At 50.9% G+C, this 14851-nt stretch overlaps 1 protein-coding gene across 1 annotated transcript in view; it reads right to left on the bottom strand.

The window, feature by feature from the left end:
• Positions 1 to 550: 550 nt before the first annotated feature.
• Positions 551 to 14851, bottom strand: part of SETD2 (SET domain containing 2) — a gene marked incomplete at its 5' end in the record, with an annotated part of 82919 nt that continues 68618 nt past the window's right edge. The window contains 5 exon segments of the mRNA XM_015422740.1: positions 551 to 1305; positions 2947 to 3048; positions 5199 to 5279; positions 9487 to 9598; positions 13855 to 13994. Of these exon segments, the coding sequence (XP_015278226.1) occupies positions 1144 to 1305; positions 2947 to 3048; positions 5199 to 5279; positions 9487 to 9598; positions 13855 to 13994 (597 nt within the window).

The raw sequence follows: 14851 nt of genomic DNA, 5'->3' as shown, positions 1-14851 counted from the left end.
CTAGGTTGGCAGGAGCTGGAACCAGAGATGGGAGCTCACTCCGTCACGCGGCACACTCGGGTCTCGAACTGCCGAACTACAGACCTTCTGGCCAGCAGCTCAGCGTCTTAATGCCAGAACACTGCAGGTTTTTATGCTGGAAATACAGCAATGTAATATTGAATCGTCCACTAGAGGGAGCAAAGCAGGTGAAGAACAGAAATAGGCCTGTCTAGAGGATTGGAACCTGGGAACACACAGACTGTACCCCCCCTCCCCCCTCGCCATTCTGTGCCTTCAAAGAAATATTTCCTGGGCTCTTTGAGGAACAGAAACTGAGCTGGAAGCCTCTTCCTTCCCTCCTTGCCCTCATCTTTCCCTGCTTTTCAGCCTTGATGCTTTACACGTTCTGCAGTAACACAATGGCTATCCCTTTCCCAAATTCCAGGTGCGTATCTCATATGATCGACATTCTTTCATTTGCCATTTTATTTAATTTTTTAATTTTTTTTCCTTTTACATAAAAACTTCAGTAAAAATTGGATAAAGTAAAATGATTTAAGCAGTAAAATTAATCTTATCAACATAGCACGTGGCCAGCCAGAAACCCAGAGGCGGCCAAGTTTTTGCCAATTATTTACATGATAACAGATTTCAACCTCGCAGAGAACAAAAAACAAAAAACAACAAAAAGAAAGAAAGAAAGAAGAAACCTTCAAAACTATTCTTACAAAGTGTTCCCATGATATCAACACATGGAGGGAGGGGGAGGGAAGGAGAGAAAAACCTCCATATATTCACATATACGTTAAAATATAATACAGATCTTGAGTGGGGAGACAGGGGCGCGCTCGTGGGACATTGTGTTGAACGGCCCCACCGCCGGGCCAGAAGTTTTGCACGGAGGGCACACACAGAGCGACGTGTGGAGTCACAGCTGGAGAGCGGGTGGATGTCGTTCATTCTGCCGCTCCGATCTGGTCTCCCAAAAGGTGACTTGGAAAGGGAGTCGCCTGTGCCACGAGATTCACGGCGGGGTGGCTTACCAAGAGGGTTCCCCCCACCCCCACCCACGGGGCCCAGGAATTCCACGCCAATGAAGCACCCCGAAGCCGGACGGCTTCAGGCTCTAAAGAGGAACACCGCGCTGCTGCCCTTGGGCGGCTACTCCAAGTCCGTGTCCTCCTTGGGTTTATAAATGCCCCCAAACTTCTGCATGTATTTCTTGATGTACTCTTTCGTCTTGTGCTTCACATTCTCGTTGCATTCCAGGTCCTCGGGGTTTTTGCAGTATTTCAGTTCTTTGTTCATCACTCCGTGGGTCAGCTGGGAAGGGGGAAAAGAAGAAGAGGAAGAGGTTGGATTTATACCCTGCCCTTTACTCAGAGTCTCAGAGCGGCTTACAGTCTCCTTTCCCATCCCCTCCCCACAACAGACACCCTGTGAGGTGGGCGGGGCTGAGAGAGCTCTTGACAGAACTGCCCTTGAGAGAACAGCTCTGACAGAACTATGGCTTTGCCCAAAGTCATCCAGCAGCTGCAAGTGGAGGAGTGGGGAATCAAACCCGGTTCTCCCAGATTAGAGTCCGCGCACTGAACCGCGATACCAAACTGGCACTTAACCACGACACCAAACACGTGGAGGAAGAGCTAGGAGCAATGCTCCCTCTAAGATGAGGAGTCTTGTGAGCAAAAATTCTACTTTGTGAGCTGCTGGCACCAAAATTGTGAGCGAGCGATTTGGCTACTGCATAAATCAGCTTGCTCTGGAGCCCTCCTTCCTGAGGGGAGACAAAAATGTGTGAACTGGAGGCTAAAAAACTGTGAGCTAGCTCACACTAACTCAGCTTAGAGGGAACACTGGAGGCGGCCTGAGCAGGCTGTCCCAAGGCGCCCCTGGGGGAGAGCATTCCGGAGGGCGGCAGTGCTGGTCTGCAGGAGACGAGCTAGACCGGAGTTCCAGAAGCACCTCAGAGAACAACAGGCTTTTTGAGGTAAATATAAGCAGCAACGGAGATCCCCCTGAGTTCTTGTATCCCAGTCTGAAGGGAGGAGGTGCTGCTGCAAAGAAAGGATTTAAAGGTGCAATCTGCACAACGTAGCCAGCTTGATTACGACAGGGGAGAGAGGCTCAGGGGCAGAGATCAGCATTTGCAGTGAGACAAGAGCTGGACCAGAGTTCATTCACAGAAGGCAGCACCTCCCACCGGCAGCAGGCCAGGCGGCGGGCACCCGCCAGACACCAGCTGTCCAATCGGAGTTTCCAGGCGGTCCCCGGCTCAAGAAGGGCAGGCATCCAACGTGGGTTGCTAAAGCGGAGAGTGGCGCTTGGGGGGGGGCTGTGGCGGGGGGAGAGGAGCGCGCTCCGAGCTGAAGAGGAAGAAATCTGGCACTGACTTCAAAGCCGGCGCTCCATCCCCAAATGGCGCCGCCAGCACGCCTGTGCGCACTCCGGCCCCAGGCCCACCCCTGAAAGGCAAGGAGGCAGTGAGCTCCCCCCTCCCCGGCCCTCCCATGTACGGCACAAGGCAAACACACACAGACAGACACGCTTCTGCTCTCCTGTTCACACCGGCGTCTCAAGCCATTCCAATTGATAACCACCACCAACGGTTCTCCAGAGCCACCTGGTCTTGGGGGCTTGATAAGCAGCCGTTTGGTAGCCCACCAGACCCTACGTGGATGGCCCAGCCTGGACCCATCTCCTCGGATTCTGGAAGCTCAACAAGGCCGGACCTGGTCAGTGCTCGGATAGGAGGGCCACCAAGGAAGCCCAGGCCAGGCCAGGCCCATCAGCTCTCAGAAGCCAAGCGCTGTCCACTACCAACCTGGAGGCTGCTAGAGTGAAACAGTGGGGGGGTGGGGGTGGCGGTGGTGGACTTTTCTAAATAGGTTGAAGTCAAATACAAGAAAGCATGAAGACACCCCCATTCCCCCTGCCCACATCAGCCCAGTCCCAGCGAGGTACCTTGCGTGCAAGGTGTTTGAAATCTTCAGTCGTGGTTATCCGGCCAACTTTGCAGTCTGGCTTGCGATAGGGGTTCAGGCACTGCACGATGAACTGAGACATCTGGCAAGAAAGGAAGAGAGGGGTGTGTGAAGCAAAGGTTCTGAAAGGGCCCACCAATGGCTTCCCCATCCAGCACGAAAAGGGGAGGTTGCATAGATGACACAAAAATGCAGTAAGACCTCTGCAGGATCAGACCAGTGAGAGTCCATCTAGTCTTAGCCTCCTGTCTCACACATTGGCCAACCAGTTCCGCTGGAGGGCCAGCAACAGGGCACAGAGGCCGAGGCCTTCCCCTGATAAGAGCCTCAGAAGAGCCCTGCTGGATCAGACCAGGGAGGGTCCCTCTAGTCCAGCATCCCATCTCACACAGTGGCCAGGCAGTTCCTCTGGAGGGCCAGCCACAGGGCAGAGAGGCCGAGGCCTTCCCCTGATAAGAGCCTCAGAAGAGCCCTGCTGGATCAGACCAGGGAGGGTCCCTCTAGTCCAGCATCCCATCTCACACAGTGGCCAGGCAGTTCCTCTGGAGGGCCAGCCACAGGGCAGAGAGGCCGAGGCCTTCCCCTGATAAGAGCCTCAGAAGAGCCCTGCTGGATCAGACCAGGGAGGGTCCCTCTAGTCCAGCATCCCATCTCACACAGTGGCCAGGCAGTTCCTCTGGAGGGCCAGCCACAGGGCAGAGAGGCCGAGGCCTTCCCCTGATAAGAGCCTCAGAAGAGCCCTGCTGGATCAGACCAGGGAGGGTCCCTCTAGTCCAGCATCCCATCTCACACAGTGGCCAGGCAGTTCCTCTGGAGGGCCAGCCACAGGGCAGAGAGGCCGAGGCCTTCCCCTGATAAGAGCCTCAGAAGAGCCCTGCTGGATCAGACCAGGGAGGGTCCCTCTAGTCCAGCATCCCATCTCACACAGTGGCCAGGCAGTTCCTCTGGAGGGCCAGCCACAGGGCAGAGAGGCCGAGGCCTTCCCCTGATAAGAGCCTCAGAAGAGCCCTGCTGGATCAGACCAGGGAGGGTCCCTCTAGTCCAGCATCCCATCTCACACAGTGGCCAGGCAGTTCCTCTGGAGGGCCAGCCACAGGGCAGAGAGGCCGAGGCCTTCCCCTGATAAGAGCCTCAGAAGAGCCCTGCTGGATCAGACCAGGGAGGGTCCCTCTAGTCCAGCATCCCATCTCACACAGTGGCCAGGCAGTTCCTCTGGAGGGCCAGCCACAGGGCAGAGAGGCCGAGGCCTTCCCCTGATAAGAACCTCAGAAGAGCCCTGCTGGGTCAGACCAGGGAGGGTCCATCCAGTCCAGCATCTCGTCTCACACAGTGGCCAACCAGTTCCTCTGGAGGGCCAACAACAGGGCATAAAGGCCAAGGCCTTCACCTGATGTTGCCTCCTGGCTCTGGGATTCAGAGGATCAGTGCCTCTGAATGTGGAGGTTCACCTCAGTCACCATGGCTAGTAGCCGCTGATAGACTTTTCCTCCATGAATCTATCTAATCCTCTTTTAAAGCTGTCTGTTCCTGTGATGATCACTACATCCTCTGTCAGCGAATTCCGCCTTTTAATCACTCGCTGTGTAAAGACTTGTTTTTGTTCATCCTGAATCTACTGCTCATCGGCTTCATTGGAGACCCTGGACAGACAGTATTTTGGGAGAGAGAGAGAAATGGTCCTCACGTGTAGGCTCTCTCCCCGCCCTCTGCCATCCTCAAATTTCACTTGGGAACGGGCTTGGCTTACACCCTTTGATGTGGGACCTTTCAGGGATGTCCACTTGCTGCTCCTTTTTGTCCGTCTCCAGTATCTTGTGGGTCATGGGCAGTGACAGGCCGCTGTGCCAACACCAGACGGATCTGGCCCCCAGCATCTGAGGGGTCGCAGAAGTGGGACATGGTCTGGAATGAGCTCCCTAGTGAGATCAGAGCACCGCGGGACCTCCAGCAATTCTGCAGGGCCGTGAAGACGGAGCTTTTCCGTCGGGCGTTTTTGTAAGAATTGATTTCATCGGCTACACTGCACTTGCACTTTGTCATACAATACCGCCACATTTAATGGTTTTAACTGTATTTATTTGGAATTTTATTGTATTTTATCTGTGTACTTGCTGGTTTTAGAACTGTATGTAAGCCGCCCTGAGCTGCTTCGGCAGAAGGGTGGGATAGAAATCTAACAAAACAAAGAAACAAATAAATGATTTATGAAAACTGCGATGCTGAGAGACTCACCTCCTTCCGGAATACTTCCTTGCTTTTCTTTGCCAGCTCGCTAGAAGTGTCTGCCTCTGCCGTTTTGGGTTTTTTGGAAGACTGGAGAGAGAAAGAGAGAGCGTGGTTATTTTTAAGAAGTGCCCCTTTTCATTACACAGAACAAAGAGTTGGCCTTGTCCTGTAGTTTCTTCCTAGGAGTCTGGAACTGTAGCAGACGTCCTCTGCACAATGACTCACTGTAACATAAGCTTGGGAAGCAGAATACACAGCAATGGCAGCTCCCACAAAAAAGAACAAAGGTTGAGCCCAGTGGCACCTTTAAGACCAATGAAGTTTTATTCTGGGTATAACCTCTAAGTGTGTAAGTGTGCACATACTCAAAAGCTTTTAACCCAGACTAAGAAACTCTGCTGGTCTTAAAGGGGCCACTGGACTCAAACTTTGTTCCACCTAAATCTTGCTTCCAGAAAATTCATTAACAATAACAATCACCATCTAAACCACCAACATACCACCAAGGCGCAACCCAAACTAAAGGAAGTGTCCAGTGGCACCTTAAAGACTAACAAAACATTTTGGCAGGGGAGGCGCTTTCGTGAGCCACTAATAGGGACCACTTCGGTGGGAAGGTAACAGCGTTCCGTGCACCTTGGTGTTTAGTCATGCCGGCCACATGACCACGGAAACGTCTTCGGACAGCGCTGGCTCTTCGGCTTTGAAACGGAGATGAGCACCGCAACCCTAGAGTCGGATTCGACTGGCTTTCGAGCAAGGGAAACCTTTACCTTTTTAAGGTGCTATTGGACTCTTGCTCTTTTCTACTGCTACAGACAGACTAACACAGCTCCCCACCTTGACCAACCTTAACAGTCCCATTTGCCTGTGGCCTCATTCCATCTATGGACAAAGTCACTATGGACTACTTTGGTCTTGGAATCAGATTCTTAAACGTTCTAACATCATCTGCATTGCAGAGATTAGGTAAAATATCTGTTTGGCTGGAATGACGTGGGAAAGCCCTCTTGTATCTCTACCTGATTTTGCAACCATGTTATGTTTTTCCTCTTCCCTGTCCCAAGACTCTGGAATACCAACCTTTGGCTAAAATGGTATTAAAGGACATCCTAAAAATTTGATTTCTTTTAGAGAGATTTATAGAACTATACCGGAAATGTGTCAGTACAAGTGGATTTTCAATTATATATGTAATCTGATGTAATTTCTTAAAGAGTAATGTCTCCTGCATGATTTCTTTATTGTTATCTGAACATTCTGGCATTTTATTAGCCACCAAATATTTACCCTTTTCAGAATGTAAAAAGCTCACAGGTTGTCTGGTGTTTAGACGGAGATGTGAAGACTCAAGCAGGAGGGATAGAAAAAATGTTTTTTCCCACTGAGGGCCACCCAATTTTTCTGATGGAAGATTTAGGAAATTTGGGGAGCACTGGGAAAAAAATAATTCTGTTTTCTCCAGAGAGGGTTTGTTTGTTTTCTACCTTCATTTTATTTATTTATTTATACATTCGGCTTATATACCGCCCTGACCCCGAAGGGTCTCTGGGCGGTTTACATAGGAGTCTAGGTCTGCTTTCCCTATCATGTTTTATTTCTTCCTGCCTTTCAAATACATGTACTGTAGTAGCATAGGGACCAAGAGTTTGTAGCTTGCTCTCAAATACATTGGATATATTTACAGTTTTTTAAATAGAAAACCAATGCATTTAGATTTTAAATCCCATAAATAGGCAAAATAGTAAAAATTTTATATGCTAACTTATAAATGATGCCTTTTATGTTGTTAAATCAGTAAAATAAGTTTCGGTTTGATAGGAAAATATTGCATACATTTCAATTCTCCCTAGCATCCCCCCCCCAAATGTGCATCGCCATACACTTCCAGCACTGAACCTCGTTTATCATACTGTTGCTCACTCGCCCAGTTTTGGGAGGTCCTCCTGTGGCTCTTTCACGCTCCACCTTGGTTTTCACCAACCTGAATAGCTCTGTGCCCTCTCTGCTAATCTGGTCACTACACTGCTCACACCCCCAATTTGAAATCGTTTATGAACAAATTAGATTGCGCCAACTCCAATACCGATCCTTGTGGGCAGGGGTCATTTCCTGCAGGAGCGCACAGGAGCGGAGCTCCGGCAATAAAGAGCCCAGGGGGCGGGCACATGCAACAAGCCCCACCCCCTGCTCCCAGCAGCCCTCAGTCAGAACAAGAAGCAGCCAGGTCAGTTGTAGAGCCCTCCCCCCCCCCAGTCCAAAACAGTCTAGTGGCAGCTTTAAGACCAAATTTTATTCAGGTACGAGCTCTCCCTCCTCTGTGAGGACAGAACTGCACCCCCCCCAATAGCTGGCAATCCAAAACAGTCCAGTGGAGCCTGAGCGGTGGGTGTTGCCTTCTGACACACTTCCAGTGAGGTCAGGGGGTGTGGCGTATGCAAATAAGTTATGCTAATGAGCTCCTGCACCTCTTTTTCTACGAAATGACCCCTGCTTGTGGGACCCCACTGCTAACTTCCCTCCACTGTGAGAACTGCCCATTGATGCTTACCCTTTGCTTTCTTTCACGTAACCCATTTTTAATCCATAAGAGGGCTGTCCTATGACTGCTAAATTTATTCAGGATCCTTTCGTGAAGTACCGTGGCAAAAAACTCTGGACGTCCAAGTATACAGTGCCTACAGGATCATCCTTATCTGCATGCCTGTTAGCAGAGGACGGTGACTGCCTTCATGCCCTGCCCGTCAGCTCCTCGAGGGCATCCGGGTGACCCACGTGGTCAAGAGGACACTGGAGAAGAGCTCTGCCCGACTACAAGGGGAATTTTCAGGGAGCTGCAGAAGAGGGAGGTAGGCGTCTGCTCACTCAGCAGGATCTTCTGGATCCCAGGCACTGCAGACGGAATGCACAGTAGCACACCACGCCCCAAGGGAAGGGGGAGGCAAGGGTTGGTCCCAAACCCTTCCAGGCCGTGCACATATCCCTGTGAACTGTGCCAGGCTACTCAGTGTGGCTCTGCATGAACCCCAGAGCCTCTTTGATTTCTGGGATTCAGACAGGCAACGTGCCCCCCCCCCCCCAATGCTCTGCCATCACTGTGGCAAGTCTACAGGGCTCTGGGTTAAGGAAGAAACAGAGATTGGTCAGAGCATGAATCCACCAAGAAGAGGAGGGCAAAAGGCTGCCTCCAGTAACCAAAGATCCTCGGGGATGCTTACGAACAGCTGGGAACTCAAGGCGCAGACATGCCTGAGGCAGCTGATATGGAATTTAAGCCACTCGAGACAAGCCCAGCCCTCCACCATTACACTGCCAAGGTCAAGAGGCAGAAACTGCGGACTACAGTTAATGCAGAAGGTCAAGAGGCAGAAACTGCGGACTACAGTTAATGCAATTCAATGCAATGATGATTTAAATCTTTGCTCGATAAAACCCACCGCAGAAATTTAAAGCAAAGGAGTCTTAAGATTTCTTTGGCCACCAGCAAACTGTATCGCAGCTATTTCATTAAGACTTCCAGCCGCCTACAGAGAAGCTATGAGCGAAAATCCTGAGCAGAACGTCTCCTTTGATCTTAGGGATCTCCCCTGATCTGTGTGATCCCTGGTGCTGGCCACGACAGATGGAATGGCTCCTAACAAGGAAGTGGAAGACCACGCCCCCACATTATAAAAAACAGGAAATCTATTTTCTCTTCCTAACTAGAAAACGATAGCACTTCAAAGCTAAAAAAAAAAAAGCTTAGAAAAGCTAAAAATCCTTATTTTAAAAGGAATGTCCTAAAACAGATTGTCATTAGTGTTCCCTCTAAGCTGAGTTAGTGTGAACCAGCTCACAGTTTTTTAGCCTCCGGCTCACACCTTTTTATCTTAGCTCAGGAAGGAGGGCTCCAGAGCAAACTAGTTTATGCAGTGGCCAAATTACTTGCTCACAACTTTAATGCCAGTAGCTCGCACAGTGGGATTTTTGCTCACAAGACTCCACAGCTCAGAGGGAACATTGATTGTCATCCATATTTATGGTAGTCCTTTGAAAACAGGACAATGGTTTTGTAGAGCACCTCTGGATTCAAATCCTTTTGGGGGGTGGGGGTTTCCCCCCAGCAGTGGAGAGACCTGGCCAGATCAATCGTCTCAGCTTCGATGCCTCTTTAAAGGGCTCTTATTTGTTATGTCTTTGGGAGATAAAAATTACCGTTCCCACACTCGGATGACGGAGCTGGGAGCTGAGTCACGTCCTGGCTAGCGAAGGGACAGACGCAGATGGGACCGGGAAACCAGTAACGCAAACTAACCTTCATGGGATTTTCATCATACGTCGGGGTTCCAAGATCCATTTCAGCTTCATGCTCCAGGCTGGTGTCATCCCCGGGGCTGTCCCAAGTCGGGGGGTCCCACTGGGTTTGCCTGCAGGAAGAAATCCACCGCACGTAAGAGAAAAACCATTCTGAGCTCACAGAGGACAGGCCCCCGTGGTAAGAACCAAGCCCCTGCCTGCTACAAGAACTCCGGAAAGGACTTCCTATTGATTTAAACAGAGAGGTGCGATCCTGAATGAATGTACGTCTGAGAAAAGGCTTGCATGTCTTTCTCTTGCCCCAGAGCCCTGAATGTCAGATGTGTGTATGTGCGCCAGTGCCTGCACATATGTGAAAGAGAGAGTGGTGCCGCATACAAAGCCCTTCATGGCCCTGGCTCCTCTTAATTGCCGGACTGCCTCTCCTCCGCCACAACTACTTTGCTGTAGTGGTTAAGTATGCGGACTCTAATCTGGGAGATCCAGGTTTGATTCCCCACTCCTCCACCTGCACCTGCTGATGTGACCTTGGGTCAGTCACAAGCTCTGGCACAGCTGTCCTTGAAAAGGAGCAGTTTGTGTCAGAGTTCTCTCAGCCCCACCTACCTCACAGGGTGTCTGTTGTGGGGAGGGGAAGGGAGAGGAGTTTGTAAGCCGCTCTGAGACTCAAAGTGAAGGGCGGGGTATAAATCCAATCTCCTCTTCTTCTTCTCATGTCAGCGGGAGTTTCTGTGGGTGCCAACCAAGGTTCCCTTCAAGCTGTGGAGTCTTGTGAGCGAGCGGTTTGGCTACTACATAAATTAATTTGCTTTGGAGCCATCCTTCCTGCGCTAAGACAAAAATGTGTGAGCTAGAGGCTAAAAAGCTGTGAGCTAGCTCACACTAAGTCAGCTTAGAGGGAACACTGGTGCCAACCTGCAAATTGTCAGAATCATCAACTGCCCGTACACACAGTGCCTTCTCTGTTGTGGCCCCCTGCCTTATGGAACGGCCTTCCGGAGGAGCTCAGGGAGGCTCCTCCTCTCATGGCTTTCCACAAACTATGCAAAACTGAATGATCCAAGAGGGCCTTTCTGCGCAGGTAGCACGGCTGCACTGTACAAAAGGGTTCACAAACTTACTTGGGTAATATGGATTCAGGTGGGTCGCTGAGTTGGTCTGAAGCAATGGAACAAAGGTGGAGTCCAGTAGCCCCTTTAAGACCAACAACGTTTTATTCTGGGTATAAGCTTTCATGTGGATGTTGTCAGCCTTCCAAAGGAGGTTGGCCGCTGTGTGAGACAGTATGCTGAATTAGACGTACTACTGGTCTGACCCAGCAGGGCTCTTCTGAGGTTCCTATCAGGGGAAGGTCTCAGCCTCTCTGCCCTGTTGTTGTCCCTCCAGAGGAACTGGTTGGCCACTGTGTGAGACAGGAGGCTGGGCTAGAGGGACCCTCACTGGTCTGACCCAGCAGGGTTCTTCTGAGGTTCTTATCAGGGGTAGGCCTCGGCCTGTCTGTCCTGTTGTTGGCCCTCCAGGGGAACCGGCTGGCCCCTGTGTGAGACAGGAGACTGGACTAGATGGACCCTCCATGGTCTGATCCAGCAGGGTTCTTCTGAGGTTCTTATCAGGGGTAGGCCTCGGCCTCTCTGTCCTGTTGTTGGCCCTCCAGGGGAACCGGCTGGCCCCTGTGTGAGACAGGAGGCTGGACTAGATGGACCCTCCCTGGTCTGATCCAGCAGGACTCCTCTGGTGTTCTCAGAAGGCCTCAGCCTCTCTGTCCTGCTGTTGGACCTCCAGAGGAACTGGTTGGCCCCTGTGTGAGACGGGAGGCTGGACTAGATGGACCCTCCCTGGTCTGATCCAGCAGGGCTCTTCTGGTGTTCTTATCAGGGGAAGGCCTCAGCCTCTCTGCCCTGTTGCTGGTCCTCCAGAGGAACTGGCTGGCTCCTGTGTGAGACAGGAGGCTGGAGTGGATGGACCACTGGTCTGATCCTGCAGGGCTCTTCTGATGTTCTTAAGATCTGATGAAGGGAGCTCTGGCTCTCAAAAGGTGATACCTTAAAAATCTTGCTCGTCTCTAAGGTGCAACTGGACCTGAAGCTAGCTGTTCTGGATTCGAGTCCAGTAGCCCGTCAGAGACCAACAAGATTTTCAGAGTATATAAAAAAAAACCCAGGAGCGCTTATAGCTCTGTGGTACAATGCTGGCTATTCCGGAAGGAAAGTCCTGAGTTTAGTTCCTGGGTATCTCCAGCTAAAAGCTACAGCACGCCACTGGCGCTATCCACTGTCTGTCTGTCTGTAGTCCCCTAGCTGAAGACTGGCAGAGGATACCAGGCCCTGTGGGAGGATGGCCAGACTTTCTCTAAGGCGGCTTCGTACAAGTTTACGAAGTCACCTTGCATCTGTTTCAAATAACCCGTGAGTCCCTCAAACAGAAGCACCTCAAATGTATACAGCCGCCACCCAGTGGACTAAGATGTCGTGAGCCCCACACTTCTCGTAATGTGCACCTTTAATGTTCCCTTAATTAAGACCAGTTCTGGGGGTGGGGGGAGAAGTGGCCCGGAGAACAAAGGAAACGCCTCCGAGGGGATTTGCTGTAAAGCCCGTGGCCGCCTGTTAATGTGCCATTACAAAGAGGTCTGTGAATGCGGCAGTGAGAAAGGTTTCCGCTCCAAACGAGCGGCACTTAACCATCGGGCTCCGAGGTAACTAAGTCCACATGCGGACAGACCAGGATCAAAGCGCGCAGGACCTTTTCTGTTTAAAGGGGTGCATCCCGATGCCAGTTTCCGACACTTTCCACTTGGCACTCGTGTGCTGAGCCAGAAGCGCGAGAAGCAAAAGTCCTGGGCACTTTGAGGCTCCTGCTAAGAAGGTTCCTCTGGTCTCCCTATCAGTGATAAGTAAATCAGTCTCCCTATCAGTGACAAAAATCACAGGAGTATAGAGGGGAAGGCGGGGCTTACCAGAGTGTAGAGAGGGCACAGCTTAGAGGCCCTGCCCCTGCTTTGCATTTGGAAGCTCCCAAGTGTAATCTCAGAAAGGGGCTGGGAAGAACTGTTCTCCACCTGAGACCTTGAACAGCTGCTGTCCATCAAGAGCGCAGAGGGGGGGGGGACCCCATTCATCCCTGCTGCTAGCCCATTTCCCCTTCTGTTTCGGCTCACCTTGCCTACTTCCTTCCACTCCGCCTGCACTTTGTCTCCATCCCTCCCTCCCGCTCTTTCTCTTCCTCTCTGGTGCCCTACCAGGGGGTTTCCTGGTAGGGCACCTGGTACTTTCCCTATGAAGAAAGGTTAAAGCACTCGGGGCTCTTTAGCTTGGAGAAACAACGGCTGAGGGGTGACATGATCGAGGTTTGTAAGATTATGCGTGGGATAGAGCAGGTCGAGAAAGGAATCCTTTCCTCCCTTTCTCACAAGACAAGAACTCAATGAAATTGCTAAGCAGTTAAGTTGGAACAGATAAAAGGAAGTCCTTCTTCACCCAAAGAGTGATTGACACATGGAATTCACTGCCACGGGAGGTGGAGGCGGCTACAAGCATGGACGGCTTCAAAAGTGAATTAGATAAGCATGTGGAGCAGAGGTCCATCAGTGGCTATTAGCCACAAGGTATAGATAGGGACTCTCAGTCTGGGGCAAGTGATGCTCTGTATTCTCAGTGCTTTGGGGGGGGGGCAACAGTGGGAGGGCTCCTAGTGTCCTGGCCCCACTGCTGGACCTCCCGATGGCACCTGGTATTTTTGGTCACTGTGTGACACAGAGTGTTGGACTGGATGGGCCATTGGCCTGACCCAACATTGGCTTCTCTTATGTTCTTATGGATAAACATATGGAGCAGAGGTCCCTCAGTGGCTCTTAGCCACAAGGTATAGATAGGAACTCTCGGTCTGGGGCAAGGGATGCTCTGTATTCTTGGTGCTTGGGGGGGCAATAGTGGGAGGGCGTCTAGTGTCCTGGCCCCACTGCTGGACCTCCTGATGGCCCCTGGTGTTTCTGGCTACTGTGTGACATAGAGTGTTGGACTGGACGGGCCATTGGCCTGATCCAACACTTGTATCTCTCATGTTCTTATGCTCCTCCCCCAACCGCCACTCACAACACACTCTTTTTTCCCACCCCCTTCCCCAGCTCTCCGCCCCCCCCCCAGCTTCTTTTTCCCCGTTCTCTCTTGCCCATGAAGCTCAGATCCTCCCTCCGCTGGAGTTTCGGCACTCCCACAACCTCCTCCATCCACCAAGAGCAACAGCCAAGCGGTGAATGTAAATCTGTTTTGAGATCCTGTTGCTCGTCTAATCAAGTGGAAGATAATTTTTTAAAAAAATTAGAAGGAAAAAACAAAGACCCAAGTAGAGTAAGAGAGACCCCCTTTACCTTGTCACCACGTGGTAGTAATAGATCTTCCCCTCTGGATCTCGGGCTGTTTTCCAATTTGGAGGGAGGACGATGGTTTTGGGTTTCGGAGGAGAGGGCGGAGGCAGGTCCAGGAGGTTGTTGGTCACCACGAGCTCCGGCTGGAAGCAGCAAGACGATAAAAAGAAACACAAAACGTGTCATTCTACAGCGACCTTTTTGAGCTGGCGGGCCCTGATGTAATTCTGAGAGGGAGCAGAGAGCGCCGCCCTGCAATGGCTGCTGCAGGAGGTGGGGCCAAATGCAACACTTCCCTCCGCACTTGGCCACCTTTCATTCAAAGGAGAACAGCCAATAACAAGCCCTGCCTTACGGTGGCTCTGCCCACTTTCGAAAAACTCGCCGGACACCAAGAGATGTATTGGTGAGCACCACGCTGGGGAACCCTGGTCTACGGCAACAGCCGAAAAAGATAGCTAAACGGCAGCTGCGGGGAGGGTGAAAAAGGTGCCAAATTTTCTTCTACGAAGGGAGCGAACTACCCATGCAGGCCGCTGTGTCCTTTCCAATTAGGCTAAGACAGCCTCGATACTGTTCCGGGACATTTGCAAAATGCTCTGCCTGGACAGGACTACTAGAAATCCACACGACTTCACCCAAGAATACCATTGCTCAGAGTTACGCATGGCCTGTTTCTGTCCTGACAAGGGAATAAGTGTCAAAAATCAGCAAATACCGTGCTACAGACTATTATAAAATATCTCATATAATTTTTATATATTTTTTGTTTTCTTTTTTTACAATTTATTCACCATATATCATTGATCATATAAGCCTTAATACAAAACATCTAAGTATCGTCTCTCAACATATCACAAAAGATATTGCACAACCCCTTTGTTAATATCAGTCCTCCTTAATTATACAAAAGTTTTAAGAGGGAGGACTCCTTTAAGTCTATTTTGAATAAGTGCTCAGTCTTCCTCCAACAAGAGGTCCAGATATCCTCCTGTTTCAG

Source organism: Gekko japonicus, unplaced genomic scaffold (genome assembly GCF_001447785.1).
Source record: "Gekko japonicus isolate JY-2015 unplaced genomic scaffold, Gekko_japonicus_V1.1 scaffold2985, whole genome shotgun sequence".
Taxonomy (NCBI): domain Eukaryota; kingdom Metazoa; phylum Chordata; class Lepidosauria; order Squamata; family Gekkonidae; genus Gekko; species Gekko japonicus.
This window is presented reverse-complemented; position numbering and strand designations above follow the sequence as displayed.